This window comes from Protopterus annectens, chromosome 14.part0 (assembly GCF_019279795.1).
Source record: "Protopterus annectens isolate FY-2018-M chromosome 14.part0, PAN1.0, whole genome shotgun sequence".
NCBI classification, from domain to species: domain Eukaryota; kingdom Metazoa; phylum Chordata; order Ceratodontiformes; family Protopteridae; genus Protopterus; species Protopterus annectens.
Window position 1 is genome coordinate 1,165,606,255 of NC_056748.1, and position 23,954 is coordinate 1,165,630,208.

General features: G+C 40.8%; 1 protein-coding gene across 1 annotated transcript in view; it reads right to left on the minus strand.

Moving 5' to 3' along the window:
- The window catches only part of RTEL1 (regulator of telomere elongation helicase 1), a gene marked incomplete in the record, with an annotated part of 4,697,248 nt that overhangs the window by 4,506,216 nt on the left and 167,078 nt on the right, over positions 1 to 23,954 (minus strand). Inside the window, 1 exon segment of the mRNA XM_044056976.1 lies at positions 19,009 to 19,074. Coding sequence (XP_043912911.1) covers positions 19,009 to 19,074 — 66 coding nt within the window.

Sequence of the window (23,954 nt, forward strand, 5' to 3'; positions counted from 1 at the left end):
ATTGAGTGTGTAACCCAGGGAAGAGAGAAGTCTCTCTACAAATTCTAGATCCTTTAACAGCAGTTCCTAAGAATTTGCTTGAATCAGACAGTCGTCCAAGTATGGATAAATCTGAATTTTCCTCTGCCTGCAAAAAGCAATGACTGGAGCCAGACACTTTGTGAAAAACTCTGGGAGCAGTAGATAAGCCAAAGGGCAGCACAGAGAATTGATAATGTTGCTTGCCCACCCTAAAACAAAGATATTGCCTGCAACTTTCCCTGATAGGGATGTGCAGATAAGCTTCTTTGAGATCCAAAGTTACCAGCCAGGAATCCTTTTCTAACACTGACAGCAACTGATGCGGAGTGAGCATTTTGAACTTTGGAATAACCAAGAAAGAGTTCAGAATGGATAGATCCAGGGATGGGACGCCAGGTGCCTTTTTTTTTTTAAGGAACTAGGAAAAGTCTGGAATAGAAACCCTGGCTTGAACTGATTTTATTGCTCCCAGAAGAAACAAACATTTGTTTTTCTACTTCTGCCCTTTGGTTTGGAGGAGCGTCCAGGAATCCTTTGGTAACTGGAAAGGTGTCGAAAGTAAGCTTGTGCACTAGGGATACAGTTCAGAGTACCCATTCATCATCTGTGACAGTGACCCAGACATTTTCAAAAACAGCCAACCTTCCCCCTAAAGAACTCTCCAGGCAGAAGTTGGATAAAGTCATTGAGAGTGTTGTGACCGAGATGCAGGCTTATAACTTCCCACCTTGGAAGTGGAAGCCTGCCAAAGCTTAGACCTTTGAGTGGTAGCCACATGCCCCCTAGAGGATTTGTAACCTCTAGTCCTAGAACGGTTCTGTCTGCTGGTATCAGGAAACGTCCAACTCTTAGAAGGGTAATTCAGGAGGCTGAACTTGCAGAAAATTCTTAACAGTTTGCATAGACTTGGCCTTATCCTCCATCTTCTTGAGCACTTTTTCTCTGCTTTGCTGCCAAAAACACTGTCCTTTTGCAAAGGCATATCTAAAAGCTTAGCCTCGACAGGCTCTGGAAGGGGCTGTTCCCTGGGCCAAGCATGCCTTCTAATAACAGATCCAGCAGCTGTAGCCCTGCAGGAGGCTTCAAGAATGTCAAAACCACAATGTAAAGAATGTTTGACTAGACTGGCAGAATTAGGCAAATCCTGCATATCCTTACTCTCCGCCAAAAGAGGCACACTTGCTATCCTAGACTTAATAGCCTCCAAGGTGTGCTGCTGATACTTCAGCATATGAAAAAGACAATTAGTAGACCTAATACAAGTGTCAGATGTATAAACTTTTTCACCCCACACATCTAGGTTCCTAGAATCCCTGTCAGAAGGAACAAGATTTTTGGTAACAGTGGCCTTAACTCCTTTAGGTCCTTGAGAAATAACCTCAGGATCAGCCAACAGATTCCTGAAAAGAAACAGATGAGAATTAGGAACTCTATAGTACCTGTCAGGTTTCCTGGGAGCAGGAGGAACCGAATTTGGAGTCCAGGAATTCTCCAGAAAAACATTATCCACCACTTCCAACACTGGGGGGAATAGCCAGAGACTTATGCTGACGTAAATCCAAAAACTTGCAATCCACTATCATTGAAATGAATAAGGAGGACAGCCTTTATTGATAACTGGAACGGCGTTTTTGTGTTTTACTAAATCCAAAAACGCCCTAATCCTTTACTTAGATTGGGGATAATCCCGACTTTCCCATTTAAAATGCTCCCTGACAGTATTCAAAGTATCACCAAAAGAAATCCTCTGGGGGAGAGGCAGAAGGGATGGAATCCTCTGCATCTGAATACTCAAAAGGAGAACAAACCTGAGAAACTTCCTCATCAGCAGAAATGCTGAAAGAATCAGAACCAGAAAAAGGCAAAGCCTCAGGAGAATCATCCCTACTCCTTTTAGAAGGAGGCTGTGAGCCCCTAAATAAGAGTCAAAAAGTCATTAGCCATTGTAACCATTTGGGATTGAGGGGAACGAGAAGAAACTGGAGCCTGCTTTTTCACAGCCTTACGACTGGAAGATTTACCTGCAAGCCTGAAGGACTTGGGATGCCTGGCCACCACCGAAGTTGCAGATGAGGTAGTCAGTATGAGCTTAATGTCTGAACGAAGAATGGAGGCCTCGGACATCGGTCAGCTTAGCGGCTCCAGATCCAGCTGAAGAAATGACAGGCGAAAGGTCAGAAGGCAAAACGGAGGCCAGAGGCCTGGGCGACTCTGAAATGGTCTCATCCGAGGCCTGCGGTTGAAAGTCCGTGAACTGCAGAGGTTGCAAAGGCATCTCAATGACTACCATCCTAACATCATCAGAGGACTTAACCTTCTGAAGCCTGTCACAGTCCTTATCCTTACTTTTTTTTTGGGTACATCCAAAGCCTGAAGACCAGCGGATGCCATACCGACAAACTTAGGCCAAACTCCAAAATGATTAGCTAAAAGCTTAATCTGACGACGAATAGTACGCAGATTAAATGAGGCACAGAGATCACAATTAGGAACGTCATGGTCAAGGACTAAAATACAATGGGAATGAAGATCTCTATGGGGAATATGCTTTCCACAGGTAAGACAATAAACCTTTACTGACATTCGTTAAGGCAAGAAAAGAGGATCCACAACAGGGTACTTGGCTGTAGTAGACTTCAACTCTGTAGTCAGAAACAAGAAAGGTAAACTACAGCCAGGCACTCGTGCAAGAAATGCTTCTGCTTCGGGCTCCGTGGCAAGGAAGATGGCAGAAGTGACATCGGCTACCTCCTTTTGTATTGGGATGTCCTGATGTCCTTTAAAACAGACAGCAGCCAATGTCATATTTACCTACCTTTAATATTCAGGCCAATCGAGGGCTACTGGGAGCCGGATAACCCACTGGTCAGGACTGCAACAGTGAAACACAATGAACATCACTCTCTTGAGAGAAGACTTCTTTAAATTCATCTGAAATCCCATACTTAGGATTTGCTGATTTTAGGGGTCCGAATGGAGAGATGAAAAGTCAGTAAGCAAAGGAGAGTAGTAGTGCTAAAACTGAATTCTTCCGAAAGTCTTGGTGAGAACCTTCACAAGGTGAACCCTGTTTTTCACAAAATCTCACCAAGATGACACTGACACTCAATTCAACTATACGGTGAAGGATCAAATTAAAAGGCAAGAAATGTGGCAAATGCATAAATATAGTTGCCGGTATAGATAACTTCTGGAAGAACCTCACGTTGATCATGAACAAAAGCAGGAATGGTTAAGGAGAGGCAAATTCAAACCAAGAGATGAAAGATTAATATTGGCTATGTACATGTTGGTTTACTAAGTCCATTGAGCTTGTGGGAGAAACAGACAAATGTAGATTTTGTAAAACAAAACTGAAAACAGATGTACACCTCATTGCAGGTTGCGACATACTAATGGCAGAAGGACTGTATACTGAAAGGCATAATAATGTGGCAATACTGTTGCACTGGGGATTGTGCAGCCATTATGGTACTGAAGTAGCTGAAAAACACTGGAAACATGAGCCACGAAGCATCACAGAAAATGATTAAGTGTACATCACATGGGATCCTCCATTTACTAATAGTTCAAAAGACAGACGCTAGAAAACCAGATATAGTGGCCCAAGAAAAGAAAAAAAGTAGCATTGATCACTGAAATCCTCACACCCAGTGACTATAGCGTCTTGTGTAGACAGAGACACAAAGTGATAAAATATCAGGATTTGCAGGCTGAAACAAGAGCAATGTGGAAGAAAGATACCCAGGCAGGTCCAATACTAGTAGGAGCAACAGGTCTTATAAAAAAGAATCTATAATCATATTTAGACACGTTACCAACACATGTAACTCCATACGAATTGCAGGAGTAGTCATTACTGGGCACATTGCAGGTGCCATGAAGAGCACTTCTGGCTGACATCAAAGATTGAAGCAATACTAATTTCATGAACTTTAATCATACTTTGACTTAGGAATGGGGTCCATTCCCGTCACGGTATTAAAAACTCAAAAGATTTGGAGAAATTAAAAAAGGAGGAGGTCCCTTACCTCTTGTTGGTGACCCAGGACAGTGAACTATGTACACATTGGTTTATAAAGTCCACTGAATATGTAGGAGAAATAAACAAATGTAGGTTATGTAGAACAGAATTGGAAACAGTCATATCTTGTTGCTGGGAGTGACACATTATTAGGAAATGGTCTGTATACTGTTAAGCATAATAATATGGCAAGACTGTTGCATTGGTGACTGGGCAAACATTACAATACTAAAACAGCTGAGAAGCAATGGACACGAGCCACAAAGCATTAGAAAGAATGATGTTTATATCACATGGGATCACCCACTATCAACAGTTTATAAAAATTGATGCCAGAAAACCAGATATAGTAGTCTGTGAAAAAGAAGACAAAAGTAGCAACAATGACAAATTGTTACACCCAGTAATTACAATGGCTTGTATACAGACACACAATACCAGAATTGCAGGCAAAAATAAGGCCAACGAGGAAGAAGGATACTTGGACAGTTGCAACAGTAGCAGGAGCAATAAGTCTCAAAAAATAATTTATAGTCATATTTAGATACGCTACCAATACTTGTAACTATATGAATTATAGGAGGAATCAATTCTGGGCACACTGCAGGTGCTACAAAGAGCACTTCTGGCTATCAAAGATTGAAACACTAATTTCATGAACTTGAATCTTACTTTGACTTTAGAATGAGATCCATCACGTCAAGGTATCAGAAACCCAAAAGACTTGGAGAAATTAAACTGAGAGGAGGAGGTTCTTTACCCAAGAGAGAGTCCTGACATTTTGGAAGAGTGCAAATATAAGGTAGTTGTCCAAAAATGGAAGTATGTGAATACTTTGCAACCTGCAATGAGCTATTACTGGAGCCAATCACTTTATGAACACCCTTTGAGCTGTAGATAACCCAAAGGCTAAGACAGAGAAATGAATGTAATCCAGATGCAGGACATCTTAAAAAAAACATTTGAAATCTTTCAGAACTGGGATTGGATGAAAAGCATCTTTTAAATCTAGGATTACAAAAAGAGAAAAAAAAATAAATGAGGGATAAAATGGATTGAAGAGACTGAAACTTCAACTTTGGGACTTTGTCCAAGAAATTTAGAAAAGACAGATCTAAAATTGGTCTTCAAGATATCTATGCCCCCCCCACCCCAAGACAGCAGATACTCCAGAGCTGGAGGCAACATGGGAAGTATGGTTTGCGGGATGAGGAGGAATCCCCAGATAAGGGGGAACGGACTCCCACTGTCAAATGGATCCTTCCTGAATGATTGTCAGAACCAATCGTCTGAGGTTATAGGTTCATAGATAGGTACTAGGCTATTAGCCCTAGGGCCTATATAAGCCTATCCAAATGGTACCCTGGCTTTTGCCACCAAAGAAAATTATTTTCCTGTGCCCCTGTCAAGCAGAGCCACAGAAGTGATCCCCGGGGTGAATTTCATATCTTCCATCCAATCAAGACTTTTCCCGGAGTGCTAATGAGGAGCTTTGTTTGATATAGATAGGTAGTTTGTTCCAGAGTATGGGAAGTCTCTGAGACAGGAATCTATCCCTCTAGCATGTTCTGTTTATTGTAGTGACAAGGTTTAGGTCCCTAGAGCATGTAGCTCAGAGGGATTGGGATTTCTTTACGTGGAGCATGTCCAACAGCTCTGGGTTTCACATAGCTTTGTATGTTTTGAAGAGATCGCCTCTGAGTAGGCGATATGTGACAGAGTAAAGCTGGAGTTTTTTTGAGACGGTCTGCATAGGGCATCTGTTTGAGGTTGGTAATCCTCTTTGTGAAGTATTTCTGTGGCCTTTCCAGTTGTTGTAGATGCCATAAAGGAAAATAAATACCAAGACTTTGAGAAAGATTTAATGGACTGCCAAGGTGGAAGGGGAAAACATCTGCAGGAGCATGCACTCATACAGTAAGTCTTTTTTGACTGTACTTAGTTTTGGAAGGCCCCACACTTTTTTTTGAGATCATGTTTGCATTTAGTTGAAACTGCGTTTTGTTTCCTACACAAGGTTCTATAACGAAGGAAAAGTGTTGTTAAACTTGGGAAAAGAGGACTGAAAAATCTGTTTAACCGTGAATTAATTTCCCTTTTTATCAAAATGTTTAGGTCAACCTTTACCTTTCTAAGAAAAAATTCAAGTCATCATCCTCTGTCAAGTTCTGTGAAGATAGTCAAGTAAAAATCATTAGTGAACCAGCAGTACCATGGACACAATATCAGCTGAGTCAAAATAACACTAAGTAATGATTGGTTACCTTCATCATAAAACAGTGTAAGAAAAGTACAGTTTTGTACCTACCATAAATGTAGATGTTCGAGGATCCACATTGCTGCAGTCCTAACTATAGGGTAGTCCGCTGTCCAGTCGGCCCGAATACCAGAGTATATGGCTGACGTCGGTCAGGGCGCATTAGACTGACGTCAGTACGTCAGGGTACTAATGCGCATGACCGACGTCATATCCTCAGTCTTTTCTTGCCCCAGATGTCAGAAGACCCTAAAAAGACAAGGCCCAATATACCTGCACCCAAAATATGTACAATATATACAAAAATATATACAAAAATACCAGCATATAACCTCACCTACACAACCACCCCTAAACATAGAGGGGAAGGAGGGAGGGTAAATTGGACTGCAGCAATGTGGATCCTCGAACATCTACATTTATGGTAGGTACAAAACTGTACTATGTTCTTCATTCCACATTGCTGCAGTCCTAACTATTGGGTAGAATCCCAAAGCAGAGGTAAGGGAGGCTGGCAAATCATAAAGAAGCAGGAGCTGACAACATGCCTTGCAAAATAGCTGTGGCAAAACCAGCCCTAGACTTAGAGTAGAGAGGAAGGTGATAATGCTTAGAGAAAGTATGCACTGAACTCCAAGTAGCTGCCTCCAAAATATCCTTAGTTGCCACCCCCCTTAGAAATGCTGTTGAAGTGGCAGTAGCCCTAGTGGAATGAGGTCTAATCCCAGCTGGAATCTCCTTGCCATGATGGGAATAACAAAATGCAATGCAAAACCCAATCCACCTAGAAATAGTTTGTTTTGACACAGGCTTGCCCTGCGAACTCAAAGCAAAAGAAACAAACAACTGCTGAGACTGTCTAAAATCCTTAGTCCTGCTTAAATAATAACGCAATTGCCTGTGTACATCTAAAGTGTGCAAAATCTTTTCCCCTTTATTTTGGGGTCTGCATAAAAAGTAGGCAAATGAATAGTTTGGTTTAAAGCCACACTAGAAACCACCTTAGGCATAAAGGAAGGATTAGTACGTAATGATACCCTATCCTTATGGAAAATCAAAAGGGCTCTACTGCCATAAGGGCCTGCAACTCAGACACCCTTCTTGCAGAAGTAATAGCCAACAGAAAAGCAGTCTTCCATGACAAGTATTTCAATTCAGCAGTAGCCGCAGGCTCAAAAGGTTGTAGAGTAAGTTTTTCCAACACAAAATTGAGATCCCAAGCAGGAGTAGGAGCTCTACGTGGGGGTCTTATATTCTTTGCCCCTCTAAGAAACTGCTTGAACAAAGGATGCGAAAACAAAAGTGGGTCACAATCATAGTGAGCTGAAATTGCTGCAGCATGAATCTTAATGGAAGAGAAGGACAAACCTTTGTCCAATAACTCAGTAAGATATTGAAGAGCCACATTCAAATTAGGCTCAGAAATCTCCAAATTCTTTGCTGTACTCCAAAATAAACCTCTTCCATTTTTCTGCGTACACTTTCCTTGTACTAGGTCTTCTAGCTTCCATAATCACATTTAAAACTTGTTGAGGAAGTTGAGACCTGCTGTGTTTCAACACAGAATATGCCAGGCTGTTAGATGAAGAGAGTGAAGCTTGACATTGAGCAGATGACCATCCTTCTGAGATAACAGATGTGGAATCAAAGGTAAAGGCCATGGAGGCTTCCTTACCAGACTCCTTAGTAGTGGGTACCAGTGTTGCCGAGGCCAATCTGGAGCTATTAAAATCATCCTTGGCTTGTCTTGTCTGACCTTTAAGAGCACCTTTGGAAGAAGAGGCAGAGGTGGAAAGGCATACACATGAAGATTTTTCCAACTGAAAGAAAGAGCATCCACTTTCCAAGCTGTGTGATGAAACCCCTTTGTGCAAAACTTTGGCAGCTGGTGGTTTAGTGGAGAAGTGAACAGATCTATGTCCGGAGTTCCCCATGACACTGTCAATGTCTGAAATACATGAAGATCCAGTTTCCACTCATGGGGATCCATGATTTGTCTGCTTAACACATCTGCTAAGGAGTTCTGTGCTCCCGGCAGAAACCTTGCCTGAAGAGTTAGTTGCAAGCTGAGCGCAGTCTCCCATAAAATCATTGCTTGCCTGCATAGAGGATAAGAATGTGTTCCCCCTTGTTTGTTGATGTACCACATGACAGTTGTGTTGTCTGTTAGAATCAACACCTGCCCTGGAAGAAGTAACTCCTTGAAAGCCATTAATGCAAACTGGACTGCTAACATCTCCTTCATGTTGATATGTAGATGCTGTAGTCTGGCAGGCCACTTGTCTTGTATCCACTTTCCATTTAGATGAGCTCCCCAAGCAATGTCCGAGGCATCTGTCGTTAAAATCTGACTCGCCTCTGGCCGGGTCACAGAGAGTCCCTTGTTTAGGTGACATTCCTGAGCCCACCATAAAAATTCTTTTTGAAGACAAGGTATTATTTGAATGACAGTGTCCAAATCCTGGCAGTGCTGTGTCCATACATTTTTGAGATACCATTGCAGCTTCCTCATATGCAGTTTGGCATTGGGAAGCACCAGAATACAAGATGCCATGAACCCTAATGCTTGAAGGACTGTCCTTGCAGTCAGCACGGACTGATGAGATAGTTGATGGAAGTAAAGGGATAGATTCTTTTGTTTGTCCGGGGTTAAAAAGGCCATCTGGGCTGCTGTATTCAGTCTCACACCCAGAAAGCACATGTCTTGAGAGGGTACTAGACTGGACTTTATTTCGTTCACAGAATACCCTAGGCATCTTAGCACTGCTATAACATATTCCAGATGCTGTAGAAGGTCTTCCTTTTCTTGAGCCAGAATCAGGCAGTCGTCCAAGTAAGGATAGATTTGAATTCCTTTTAGTCTGAAGTAAGCTATCACTGGAGCCAGAACCTTTGTGAATACTCTGGGCGCAGTAGATAAGCCAAAGGGCAATGCAGAGAACTGATAATGAGAATTTCCAGCTCGAAAACGCAGATACTTCCTGCAACTTAGTCTTATAGGCACATGAAGGTAAGCTTCCTTGAGATCTAAAGTTACCATCCAGTGATCTTTGCCCAGCAGAGGTAAAAGCTGTTGTAACGTCAACATCTTGAACTTGGGAATGTCCAGATAAGTGTTGAGGATAGATAAATCCAAAATTGGTCTCCACGTGTTCCCCTTTTTGGTACTAGGAACAGGCGAGAATAAAATCCTAGGCCCCTTTCTGATACAGGGACTGGCTGAATGGCCCCTATTTGGAGTAACAGAGAAATTTGCTTGTGAGCCTCTTTCCTTTGTGGAGGAGGAACGTCTGGCATGCCTTTGAAAGGGGGCAAAGTATGGAAATAAAACCTGTAACCGTGGTGAATGATATCCAACACCCATCTGTCTTGAGTAATTACATCCCAATTTTCTTTGAAAAGAGACAGTCTTCCTCCCAAAGGAGCTGCCAGACGAGAATCTACTGGCAGCTGAAAAGGCAGGTCATTGGGCCTGTTTACGAAAGGACTGACCCCTGCCCTCACCAGAAGTCTGAGCAGGTGAACTCCCTGCTCTAGGCCTAAAAGAACCTTGAGCTCTGCCCCTACCACGTCTAGACCTACCCCTAGACTGGGAATCATAAGCAGGATATGTCCATCCCTTAGTAGGCCAATTTCTACTAAACTGGTGGCTGCACCTGCAAAAAATCTTTAACAGTTTGCATAGACTTAGCTTTGTCCTCCATTTTCTTTAAAACTGCTTCCACAGGCGAACCAAACAACACATCAGACTGTAAAGGAGCATCCAAAATCCTTGTCTTAACATGCTCAGCTAAATTCTGATCCCTCAACCAGGCATGCCTGCGAAGAACAGAACTAGTGGCAGCCACCCTCGAGGAGGCCTGTACAGCATCAAAACCACATTGCAAAGAATGCTTACCCACTTGTTCAGACACATGAACTAAATCCAGCAACTCTTTACACTCAATACCTTCCGCCAAAGCATCCACCTTAGATTTCAGTTGTGAAAGGAGATAATTTTGATATTTTAGCATGTGAAACTGACAATTCAACGCCCTCATGGCTAAAGTGGAAGAAGTATACACTTTCTTTCCCCATCTATCCAAAGCCCTTGCCTCTTTATCAGTGGGAACAGGGTTTTTAACCACAGAGGCCTTAACACCTTTAGGTCCCTGAGAAACAGTTTCGGGTCTGCCCTAGGACTCTTAAAAGATACTTATGAGCTTCAGGCACCCTATAGTACCTATCAGGTTTAACAGGAGCAGGAGGCAAAGAATCAGGGTTCAGGGAAGCCTCTGCAAAAACATCTTCCACCACATTCAACACAGGAGGTATAGCTAAGGGCCTATGCTGGGGTAAAAACAAGAATTCCCTAAGCCTTTTCCTGGAATCAGAGTAATCCTGGCCTTCCCATTTAAAGTGCTCCCTCATGGAATGCAGAGTCTCTGAAAATGAGAAATCCTCAGGAGGAGAAGCTGTAGGAGTGGAATCATCCACATCAGAATCAGAATAAGGAGGATACTCCTGCAAATCTTCCGCAGAAGACTCGGAAGCCTCTGAACACTGTTCAAAACTATCAAACTCAGGTTCCACCCTAGGCCTCTTATCAGGAGGGGGCATAGATCCTCTAATCATAGTAATCAAATCTTCTGCCATTTTAAGCATATGTTTCTTAGGCACAGAACCTGAAGTGCTAGGAGAAGCCCCCACTGAAGCTAAACTTGGCCTACCTCTCAAAGAAGTTTTGGAAACAGAAGGAGAGGCTCTAACTACCTTGGGAAGAGAGGGAAGAACAGTTACCTGAGAAGCCCCCTCAGCCTGGCCTACCTCCTGAGAAGGCACATCCTGTAACAGTAAAGTCTCTGCCTGAGACTCCAAAGAAACTCCTGGCAAAACCTCTGGCTCCACTGAGCCTTCTAAAGAACCGGCGTCTGGGACTGCGGTTCATCAACCCTAGGCTTCGCTATTTTGTCCTTGCGCTTTTTGGACGAAGCGGCGCGGAGCATCCGACGGCATTTTATAATTGCAACGCTTCCCAAACACTAACCTGGCACAGTCTAACCTTCTCTTAATAGTGCGTTTGTTAAACCTAGCACAAGAGCGGCATCCAACAACGTCGTGCTCAGGCCCTAAACAAGGTATACACAAGGTATGGTAATCCCTATGAGGTATCTGTTTCCCACAAGAAATACAGTTATTCACTTTTTCTGACATCCGGTTAAATACTGAGGCAAGAAAAAACCAAAAAGTTCCCCAACGGGGTACTTAGCCAACTCTGACTCGGTCTGAAACTCCGACTTCAGAAAATTTCAGAACGCCAACCTGCACTCGCAAAACTGCTTCTGCATCGGACCATGCGGCAAAAAAGACTGAGGATATGACGTCGGTCATGCGCATTAGTACCCTGACGTACTGACGTCAGTCTAATGCGCCCTGACCGACGTCAGCCATATACTCTGGTATTCGGGCCGACTGGACAGCGGACTACCCTATAGTTAGGACTGCAGCAATGTGGAATGAAGAACATCTTCTCTGTGTGGAAGATTTTCACTTTATATGTATCTAATCACTATATATTAATAAGATTAGATAATGGTAGTAGAAGTAGCGACCTTAAACTCATCTTAAGTCAAAAAATATAATCTGAAATATTATACAGAATTACTAAGTATACAAAAGTGATCCAAGCAGGGTAGACAGTCTGTTTCCAGTCGAAAATAAGCACACAAACGAGATCGAAGTAAAACAAATATAACAGTTTTATCACAAATGTTCTAACTATATACATACTTTTCATCAGGTATGGGAGTGGTTTATTTTGCTGTAAAACACAGTGTATTGGTATACATGTTAACAAATTCACATCCCTTCCCCATCAGTGGACATTTGAGCTGATCCTGCCCCTACTTAGTAGCTGTCATAATAATATAACCCATATGTAATTTAAATAAAATTAGTAATGACGTGATACCTCTAGTTAACCAGATTATTAAGTCTGTGATTTTATCCAAGACAAAATACTACATGGTTGGAAATTTATAAATCTTACACCATTTGGCAATCTAAAAGTATATATAAATATATACATATACATTTTGCATGCAAAAAAATCCAGTGTGCAAACCATATTTTATTTATTTATTTATTTTATTTTATATTATATTTGTTGACCGGGCTAGTCTAGCTGGATACATATCCATTTTCAGTAGAGGCCCGGGGAGAAAAGCTCCAATCATGAGTAAATTATAACATTCAAAGCATCAAAAAAAAAAGACTAGTTTCAATTACATAGCAAGACATAAGAAAAGTTATTAATTTGTGAACAAAGTATGGTTTCATTAGAGAAGGTGTACAAAATTATCAAGTCTTGATTCTTTAGTGGGTTTCATGTACAATCAAGCAAGAGTTGAAATATTTGAGCATTAACATTCCTTTGAAAAAAAAGAATCATTAAGTTAGAAAAAAGAAGAGAATAGGAAGGAAAAAATTGAAGGTAAAAAGAGTGGGTAAGTAATAAATTATTCAAGAATTGTAGGGGGTATTTGTCCTGGAAGCAGGAGAAAAAAGAAAAGTATGATTCAATCAGGCTTTGAGCAGGGGCAAAGCCAATGTATTTTTAGGTGATCTCTGAGGTGTTTGTTAAAGACTGGTATAGATGAGAGAGAAGTGAGTGTACTAGGAAGCTTGTTCCAGATTCTACCCACAACATTGGAAAAGAGCGACTCTCCTGCTTTGTTATTAGATAAACTGTTGGCAATAAGTAATTTATTAGCTGAGCATAGTGTTGTAAGATTTTTATACGGGGAGATCAAATTAGAGAGGACAGGATTAGTAGGATGGTGCAGGATTTTTTGTGCAATCACCAGTTGATTGTATTGTAGTTGGTTTTGTAGTTCTAACCATTTGAGTTGTTGAAGGTTGAGACAGTGGTGGGTTCTATAAGGGGAGCCAGTGGCAAATCTGGTTATATTATTGTAGCTAGTTTCAAGTTTGGTAAGATTATGTTTTGATAGGTTGGTATAAATGGCAGATGCATAGAATAGGGTAGAAGTAAGATGAGTCTGGGCAATGGATTTCCTAGCTAGTGGGGTAAGGAAGGGTTTTATTCTATACAGGGAGCCTAATTTTTTATTGACAGTTTTTATAGTATTAACATGGGCATCGAAGTTGAGGTTATGGCCAATGGTTATGCCAAAGAGATGAGCAGTAGAATCAGGGGAAATACAGGTTCCATTGTTAGAGGTAATAGTGAAGTGGATTTGTGGAAATTTTTTGGTGGGAGTAAAAAGCAATAGTTTAGTTTTTTTGGGGGTTAAGGAGGAGGCGACGTTGGGTGAACCACTTTTCAACTGTCTTAAATACAGTTTGTGTAAGGGTCTGGAGAGAGGACAAAGACTTGGCAGTACAGATAAGAGTAGAGTCGTCAGCGTATTGTATACAGGTAGAATGTAGAAAAACAGTATGGAGATCATCAATAAAAATGGAAAAAAGAAGAGGGCCTCTGACAGAGCCTTGAGGTACTCCAGTGTTCACTGGGAGGCATGTGGACAGATTATTGTTCCAGAGTACTGCTTGGTGTCTGTTTTCAAGATAAGATTTAAACCAAAGGATTGCTTGTGGGTCAAGAGTTTGGGCTGTTAGCACATTGATAAGTAGGTTGTGATTGACCATGTCAAGGGCTTTAGATAGGTCAATAAATGGAGCAGATGAGAGAGAGTTACTGTTTCGATTCCTGTTTATACAATCAATAAAAGTTAGCAGGGCTGAAGTAGTGCTATGAAAGGGCCTAAAACTGTTGGCAATTTGCAAGCAAGTTACTGAGGAGAAGGTGCTGAAGTAGTTGATGGTGAATACATTTTTCCATAATTTTGGCTAAGGGGGAGAGTAGAGCAATTGGTCGGTAGTTGGAGATATCAGTAGATTTACCTGCTTTGTGCAAGGGGATTATATGAGAGACTTTCCATATGGAGGGGATGTAGCCTTCTGAGATAGTTCTGTTTATAAGGATGGAAACAGGGTATGCTATGGCTTTAGCTGCAATTTGAAGGTATTCTGCTGGGAGGCAATCAGCAGAGGGAGTGCAGGATTTGGGTTTTTGAAGGAGTTTGTAGATAAAGGATGCTGGTACAGGTTGCAAATGTAGGGAGGGAAGTGGACTGTTAGTATGTACTGTAGGAGTGGGGGTAATGGGAGCTAGTGTTTGAGTTAGAGTTTGAATAGCTTCAATGAAGTAATTGTTAAAAGCATTAGCTATTTGCATAACCTATTGTTAAGATTGCTTTCGTCCTTCTAGACTTCTTCAGGCCTGTGTACAAGAACCCTAAAAAGCTATCTACAAAAATATTATTGTATAATTAGATACTTTCTTCTCAAAATCTATGAAAGCTTTCTCATCCTTTCAAAAGGAATGGGGTTAGCATTCAGGAGTTTGGCAACTGAAGATTTTGCCAACTATACATCTGTAAGATCTTATTTGGAATTAGAAAATAAATATTTGCGGATATGGGAAACCTTATACAATTTGCCAGCCTTTTTTAGGGGGGCTATTGGCTGACCATCAGGTAGACCGTTAAGAAAAAAAATCTTGTAATGCTGGTAAGACACGAGGGAATCAGGCTGAGGAAAATCCTACTGTAATAAGCCATAACATTTCTGCTGGGAAAATGGAATTTTATTCTGATCCCAAAGAAACAATTTTTTTATTGTGACAATATTTTCAGAAAAAATATCTCCTTATGGGGGAATCTAAGAAAGAACTTTCTTCAGAATATTTCTCCTCATGGCTTTGGCACTGGAGAAAAACAATTCATCTAATTCTCGTCCTTCAGACTGTGAAAGAATCTGAAAAGGAAGAAATTATTTTTCTTTTATGGCTTCAACAGGAATCAGAGTTTAATTAAATGTTACAAATACGCCTTTATCAAAACTCAGACAATATTTGCTACCCATTCTCTGTGGTACAAGGAGATGCCATATGCCCAATGTTCTGTTTTCTTTTCCTAGGAGACCCCCCCATAAGGAAAACCAGACTCAAAGATGTATCACTTTCCCTGCTATCACATATTTTAGTTTTGTGTAAAACATTGTCTGCTCTCTCTTCCAAGACCAACAAAGTGGTTCTCCCCTATCCAAAGAGGACAACCCAAGAGCCACAAAGGGGATATCAAACTCCTGGCTCTTAGTAGCTTTGAGGAGAAACTCCAGTGCGATTGAGAGACGTCGATGAGCAGTCCAAACTACCTGACTTGGCCACAGCAGAGTCACTCATCCACAGTCCTGACAATGAGAAAGTTGGCTTGACTACCAAAGACTCCTATAAAAGTTCCTTCTTGTGGACAGGACAGGGAAGAACAGAACAGCCTGAAGAAGACGGGCATGGCATCCAGATCTTAGATCATAGTTCCACTACACTCAACCCTCATTAGATCAATAACAGTACAAATGACCCTTCAAGCAGGTACTTAACTCAGGCTTATGCAACAATTGGGGTAGCCATAGAAATTCTCCACTAAAAGAATACAAGGCGTAAATGTGTCCTATGTGTACTGTCTCAAAGCCCTGTGCCTGTACTAAGCCCACTACAGACTTATTCAGGGGTGATCTATGCCTAACCAACAAAGCATTCTCTGACCCAGCCATGATAAATCTGCTACACATTCACAAAATAAACATCACTAAAATTACCCGATCTAAGGATCTAAACCTCGTTTATGACAAGCTAAACATGTGGAGGGGAAAGGCGTGTGTTTAAGATTACCCCTTCTCTCAGACTCCCCAATCATGTGAAACAGAGCTCGTCCCTAAGCCTGTTAAAATACAATTTGGACCAATGGATGGAAAATCGCAAATTCACCAATGGCTTGATGCCTATGGCCCATATGAACAGTGACAGTTTGTAGATACCCTAATTCACAGCCATATGCCAAGGCTGTTCTAGCTTGTGGGCTGTGATAAGTGTTCTGGCTGGGGCATGAATGGTTAGGCTGATAAAGGCTCTAAGGCCATTAGCCTAATAACCTCTTATGATCCTAAGTCTGCACCATGGTTTAGCTAAAGAGTGCATAAGTGCATAGTGGAGTCGTATAGTCTTATCATTGAGGTAAAAAAAAAAAAACAGCCCTCAAAACCTGCAGTTCAAACCTCTAGCTATACTTCTGTACAACAAGAGAGAGATATTTTAAATAAAAAAGCTGACAGGAAATGAAATTTCTGAAGTGATTTGTGATTTTATAGAGACAACCACTAAAACACACACTTTCTACCTTAAAATAACATTTCTCCACATAAAAATTAACTTTTTCCCGAATATTTTAGTAAAGTGAAAGGTTTCCCTCAGAGGAGAACTTATCTCTGCCCGGCCTTGCTGAAGCTATAATTGGCCGTCAATCACTGGAAGGCCACAGGGAAAGCATACTTCAAAGGTAAGATGGTTCTAAACGCAACACCTTAACCACTTACTTTACATGGCTTTTCTTGAGCCCAGCTGTGGTTAGAGCATGTGAAAGGTGCCCTAAAGCATTGTATGGTGACCAGCTGTCATGTCCTTGGCAGGATATAACTCGTATACCTTAGATTACTGCAGCGGTGATCTAGTGATTAACTTCTCTCATGCAGCAAGACATGCGTCAAAAATAAGAACAGAAGACCAGTTTAAACAGTTGTTAAATTCTGTAGATATGAAAATCAGCTGAAAAAAATGTGCGACAGTCGGCTCCAAAATTAAAAATGATTTTAATGAAGGAAAAAGTTGCAGTTACTGAAATGTGTTTTTCAATATACAAAAAAAAAGGCTGGTTTTGAATTAAACAGTGTATTGATTTGCATATTATTAATATAAAAGTTAACTTTAATAATTAGGGCAACAAAATGCATGGTACCTCACCACCACAAAATGTAGTATATATATGGGTAAGCTTGTGCTGGTCCACATACAGAAGCAGACACTTTACAAAACTAAGACATCAATGTAAATCTCCATAGGTGAATAAATAAAGTCAGAGTAGATAACATTAAGGAGGTTTTGGAGAAAGGCAAAGAATTCCCAAGATTAGGTACTACAAAATGTTAACTACTGTTGATAAATTGATAGGCAGGAGATCACTGTAAACCACTACTGTTAAACAGTCTTCACATTTAAGAGAGGTGATTACAACTCAACAGGTTTGGGGTACTTAACAGCCTCTAACCACTGTTTTTCTATGTGGGATAATGGAGAGGCAAATGGCCAAAAGGATTTACGAACATTTACCAAAGTTAACAATGACTTATACAGACACTCCATAACCTGTTAAGGTTTTAAAAAAAATAGTTTTTGGTATCTTAGAAATCGTTCAACCCAACACCAGGGGAGGACCCTGGGAAAACAGAGTGAATACAAGGAACTTCTCTGGCAACTTAGGCTGGAAGCTACACTAAAGCCATGGCTCAATGACCCTCTCCCTATACAACCAGTGTTAAGGATAAGGGCAGCAAAAGTACGATTATTAGGGATATTCATTTTTTCCACACTTTGTGTTTATAGCAAATTATATTTATGTTCTTTCAACATGAACGATTAGTTGAATTTTGCAAGAGGAATTTTACACATGGAATATTTTAAGGACGACGCAGTGGTGCAGCGGTAGCATTGTCGCCTCACAATAAGAGGTTCTCCGGTTCGATTCTCAGCTGGGGTGCTTTCTGTTTGGAGTTTGCATGTCCTCCCTGCATTCGTGTGGGTTTCCTGCTCCGGTTTCCTCCCACATTACAAAGACATGCATCTGGAGCCTCTCTCCCTGGGCCTCCGCTGAAAACTGGCTTTGTTCCAAGTCAGACTTTCCCGGTTAACAAATGTTAAATAAAAATAAAAAAATAAAGATATTTTTTAAATATTTATCTACCCTGACTGTTATTTATTCACCTATGGAGATTTACTTTGATGTCTTAATTTTCTAAAGTGCATGATTCTTTAAACCTGAAACAGTTTGCTAATTTGTTAATTGCATATTTAGTGCACTAATAAGGAGGGAATTTGTTCTAGTTAAATGTACTGAAGAAACCTTAGTGTATGGAAGAAATTGCTCAACGTTTTATTTGAGAGTAAATCTGATTTTAACTTTACTTGGCACTAAAATTACTGCTTGTCGTATTTCTGGAGCTCCGGACTATGTGGAACAGCTTGTGTTTAATCTATTTGAGGTTTCACAGTAGCACACCATCCTTGTGGTTATTATATACGAGCACACAACTTTAAGTCTAAAGAGCTTCTTAAAGGAATTTCCATGTGTTGTAGTACAGTTTCCTTGATAATTCAGTTGGAATACAGACCTCATACAAGTTGCATCACACCTCCTGTCTGAGTGCTACTTAAGTTTTCTTACACAGCAACATAATTCACTTTACAAGCATAGGTTTTCAATAGGACAACAAACTCAGATGTCACTTGAGCATTTCAAATGGTATCAAAGAAATGAACACATGAACGGCAGTTTAGTCTTATTCATAGCACATTAACAGATGGACAATGCTAAAGGACAGCTCTTGCTAATGTTGCCATATGATGGAAAAAGTGCCACGAGTAGACATCTGGAGGTGTACTTACTCTGACCCTATATAAAAACTAATGAAAAAGTAATTCTAAGGAGCTCACATTGTTACTGAAACACATACTTAAACAGAAAAGTGGAACAAACATTCTGTAGCTTGACTCTAGATAAATTTTACTTCCAAAAATCACTTAAAAGCTTACCACATTGTGAGCTTCATCAAATATCACTACAGCACCCTTCAGATCTAGGCTGTGTGCTCGCCGACTCTATATATATATATATATATATATAGATATATATATATATATGGGGAAAAAAAAAAGTTAGTCACAAACTGAGGAGCATTAAGTTAAGATTTATATCAAAATGTACAGCAAATAATAAATATGCATTCCCACATCATTTAGCAAGGATACAAATGGGATCTTGTCCTACCTACAATGCAACTTTTTTTCTTCTGCACTAATTTATTTTATTTTATTTATTTATTTTATTTTACATTTGTTGACCGGGCTAGTCCAGCTGGATAATTTCCATTTTCAGTGGAGGCCCGGGGAGAAAAGCTCCACAATTAAAACAAGGTTAAACATTTAAGCAAAAATGCATACATTTTAGTGTAGTAGAAAATACAGCGAAAAAAAAAACAGGTAAAAAACAAATAGCCTAAGCTATATATTCATATATTTTTTTTTTTTTAGAACAGTACAGTAATTTAGTCATTTGAAATAGCAGGGAAAGATAGTGTTTTTTACGTAGGGAGGTATGGTTGAAGAGCGAAGAAGTCATTTAGTCTGGATTGGTACAGGAGCAGAGCCAGAAGTTATTAAGATGTAATAGAAGTTGTTTTTTGAAAAGTTGAAAGGAGTCTAGTGAGGTAATGTGTGGGGGGAGGTTATTCCATATTTTCCCTATGGAGTTTGAAAATAGACAGTTACCTGCTGAATTTGTAATTTTAGTTGTGGTGACTTGTATCTTTTTGGCAGATCGCAACTGTTTCAAGTTTTTGTAGGGAGTAAGGAGGTTACTGAGAGCTGGTGTTTTTGTTGGTTGATAAAGAATGTTGTGTGTAATTAAGAGTTGTTGATAGATAAGTTTGTTAGGTGCTTGGATTGTGCATGCAACTCCTTTGAGCACATGCAGCAGGGTCAAGACGCTGACTAAAGAGGCATGCATAGTCTCTGCGCTAGTAGTATTGCACCTACCCACTGAGCAACTAAATTCTTAAACTAGAAACAAAATGTAGCTTGTACACTGCCAGCTTTGTAGCACAGTATAAATCCCCTGATTAAGGCCTAGATTATCTGGATTCAATATATGGGATGGGCACTAGTAAAGCAAGACAGGTAGAAGTGGGAGTAAGCGGTGAATGAACACACACCTCCCAGGGAGAAGAGATGGTATATCACCAATGCAGAAGTGGCAAGTAAGTGCCAGATTGCAAGTGCACGCTTCACTCCTGAAGGCAAAATGTTTGGCACAACCCTGTCAAGAAGGGCATCACCATATGACTAACTGCACATGTATAGAAGTCAATGGGGGGCAATGAATGGGACAAATGGAAAATGATAGCTCAACAATCATGCGAAAGATGGGGGGAACAAAAGGAGCATATAAAAAATGCACTGTATACCAGCAAATATATACTTGCCCAACTCAAAAGGATTGCAAACAGCAGCTGCTCAATGAAGAAGGTGTTTTAGAGACAGGGAGGGTAGCTGGAACCCACAAAGGAAGGTTTCCGTCACAAATCAACTGACATGGTGAAAAGAACATCTCTGATACTTGATATCAGGAGTTCTTCTCAGTTGGTGAATGTCTAAGAAGAAGAATGCAAAGTACAAGTTAACCTTCACCAAACAGGATAATTGTGTGAAATGAACCACTAATGGCCAAGGCTTTCCTGGGAGGTATCATGTGATGGATGCCTTTTAAGAACTGTTTAGCCTCAAATCTAGAGGCCGGGGGGGGGGGGGAGGCAAACAAACAAAAATAGCTGACAGGTGCACTTTCAATGAAGAGTAATTTAAGCCAGCATCCAGCAATTCCCACAGATATGAGAACCAGTGGGACTCCCACTGTAAATAGGTCCAGGTTATGAGACAAGACACCAAAGTGATGATATCTCCCATTTGGACAAATATTTTCTAGTATTGGGTTTCCTGGCCTCCTGCAGAACCCTAAGCACGTCCTCTGAAAAAAGGTGCCTGGAAGGTATTAAAACCCTATCACCCACAATGTCAGCTGAAGAGTAGACAAGTGGGGATGGATGACAGTTTGTGTGTGCTGTATGAATAGGTCCACTATGTTGGGTAACTTGCAGTGATTGCCCTTCGCTAAATGCAGGAGTAGAGGGGAACCAATGTTATCTTGGCTAAAAAGGAGTCCCCATTAAGATTTTTGGCTTGCCCTGTTGAATCTTTAGCAGGACGTTTGGAATGAGGGGAAGTGGAGGGAATGTATATAGAAACATCCCCTTCCATGAAAAGCTGAGGTCGTCAAACTTCCAGACCAGAGGATGTGGATCTCTGGCACAAAACTGTGAACATGTCTGTTCATGATGAGGCAAAAAGGGGTTATATGTGGAGTACCCCATCAGTGGACAATGTCCAGGCACAAATCCCTGTGGAGCATCCAATTGTGGGATTGTGTTTCGTACCTGTTCAAGGTGTCTGCCACTAAATTCAGGCTGGGAGGGATATAGACAGTCTGAAAAGGGGTCTGCCGTTTGATGGCCAGGGTCCCACACTTGCAGGGCAACTTTGCAAAGGAGACGAGACTGTCCCCTCCATCCTAGTCCACATACCAGAGAACGGTCATGTTTGTGAAAACATTTAGAGAGCCTGTGTTGAGGAGAGACTGAAAGGTCTGAAGAGCCAGTAGCAGTGCCCTCATTTCTTTTACACTGAGTTCCTTTCTTTGAGGGGAAGACCAGATCCCTTGTGCTTTTATGGAGCTAAAAGCTGCACCCCATCCTGTGTCTGAGGCATCTGTTAACTTCATTCTCTAGCACCTGTACAGGAGGAGTGGGAGACCTAGGCTGGCACTCATGTAATTTCCCTCTTCAAGCAAGGAAGAAGGTTAACTGGGAACTAAGTGCATGTTGCATCCACACTTATTTCAGTAACCACTGTAGTTTACTCATGTGCAGTTTTGCCTGAAGAAGCATTGGGATGGTAGATGCCATGAAACCTAGAGTTCTGAGAAAACACATGGAAGTGATAAGAGTTAGACAGATGAGGCTTTGAAAAAAGGAAATGGGTTCCTGAGCATTTTGAATGGTGACAGAGACCTTCATAAGGTCTGTCTGCATCCTGCATCTCAGAAAAATGCGGTCCTGAGATGGAGACAGAACAGATGTTTGGTAGTTAATCATGAAACCCAGAGACTGTAGAATGGAAATGACAGAGCTTAGATTATGCACTAGAGCTCTTGGACTGACTTGAAAAAGGTTATCCAGGTATGGGAAAACCTGAATGCAGTGAAGTCTGCAGTAAGCAATAACTGGGGCTAGGTATTTTGTGAATACCGTTGGAGTGGTGGAAAGACCAAAAGGCAAAGTAAAAGTCAACTTTATCATTCAGATTATACAACTTGTGCATCACTGAACGAAATTTCGTTACTCCTACTCAAAGCGGAAACTTTTTCAACCACAGACAATCTGTGTTATAACAGCTACTACAGACATAACATTACTGAAACACTAACTATACATAATTACACAGAAAGGGGGAACTTTGAGAATCATTATTGCACATTTAGGATCACATAAGAAAAGTTACTGCACAAAAATTATACTGTTGGAAATTCCAACAGTCTTTTCAGAGTTCAGCATAGTGTTGCGTTAGTATGAGTTTAGTAGTCCGATGGCCAGTGGGAAAAAAACAGTCTTGTTGCAGCTGGCTGTTTTGCATCTCATGCTGCGGTAGCATTTACCAAAAGATAAACAGGTGACCAATCCATGGGCAGGGTGAGCAAGGTTTCTAATAATCTTGTTGGCCCTATTGAAACATCACAGGTGTAATTCTTGGATGGCACGGAGCGTGGTTCCAATGATTTTCCCTACCTTAACCACTTTCTGAAGTGCTTTTTTGTCCAAGGTGGAAGAGTTACCATAGCAGGTTCCAAAACTGTTAGTCAGTATACTCTCCATGGGACCTCTGTAAAAGATAGTAAGGGATTGGAGAGGGAAGGGCTGTCTCTCATCTTTCACAGGAAATAAAGCATCGCTGCGCTTTCTTTACAATGGCAGTAGTATTAATGCTCCATGTTGGGTCATCTGTGATTATGTACCCCCCCCCCCCCAAGAATTTTGTGCTTTCCACACTATTTCATTGTGGCTTGTTAATGGAGTGAGTTTTATGCTTTCTTCTAAAGTCAAGAATGATCTTTTAGTCTTATTCATGTTAGTGAGATATTGTTGCTGTTCCAGAAGACGATGAGTTGACTATAACTCTATAGGCTGGTTCATCATGGTTGCTGACAAGATCAACAGTTGTGTTATATGCAGACTAGATGGTGTGGTTGGAGCTGAACTTAGCTGTGCAGTAATAAGTCAACAAGGTGAACAGACAGCTTAATACACAGCCCTGAGGAACACATATTTCACAGTGATAGCCTTGGAGGTGGTACTTCCACTGCATGCTGTCTGAGGTTTGCCTGTAAGAAAGTCCAGTATCCAATTGCATAGGGATGTGTATATTCTGTGTTGGTCAAGTCTGTTTACAAGGTGTTGAGTGAATCACTGTGTTGTAGGCAGAGTTAAAGTCTATGAATATTCTCACATAATTCTTATTTGCCAGGTGGGCCATGGAGGCTTGAAGCTCCATTCAGATAGCACTTATTATAGAGAGATTTGGTCGATATGCAAACTAGAATGGATCTAATGATGCAGGAAAACTGGATGTTATGCAGTCCTTGACTAGCCTCTCATTGCACTTCATTACTATTGAAGTGAGAGCTATGGGGTGACAGCCATTAAAGTCTGACAGTATGGACTTCTTTGGGATAGGTATAATAGTTGCAATTTTAAAGCATATGGGTACGATATATATACACACATATATATAAATATACACACACAAATATAAATATATCCACACACACACACACACACACACATATATATATATATATACACACAAACACA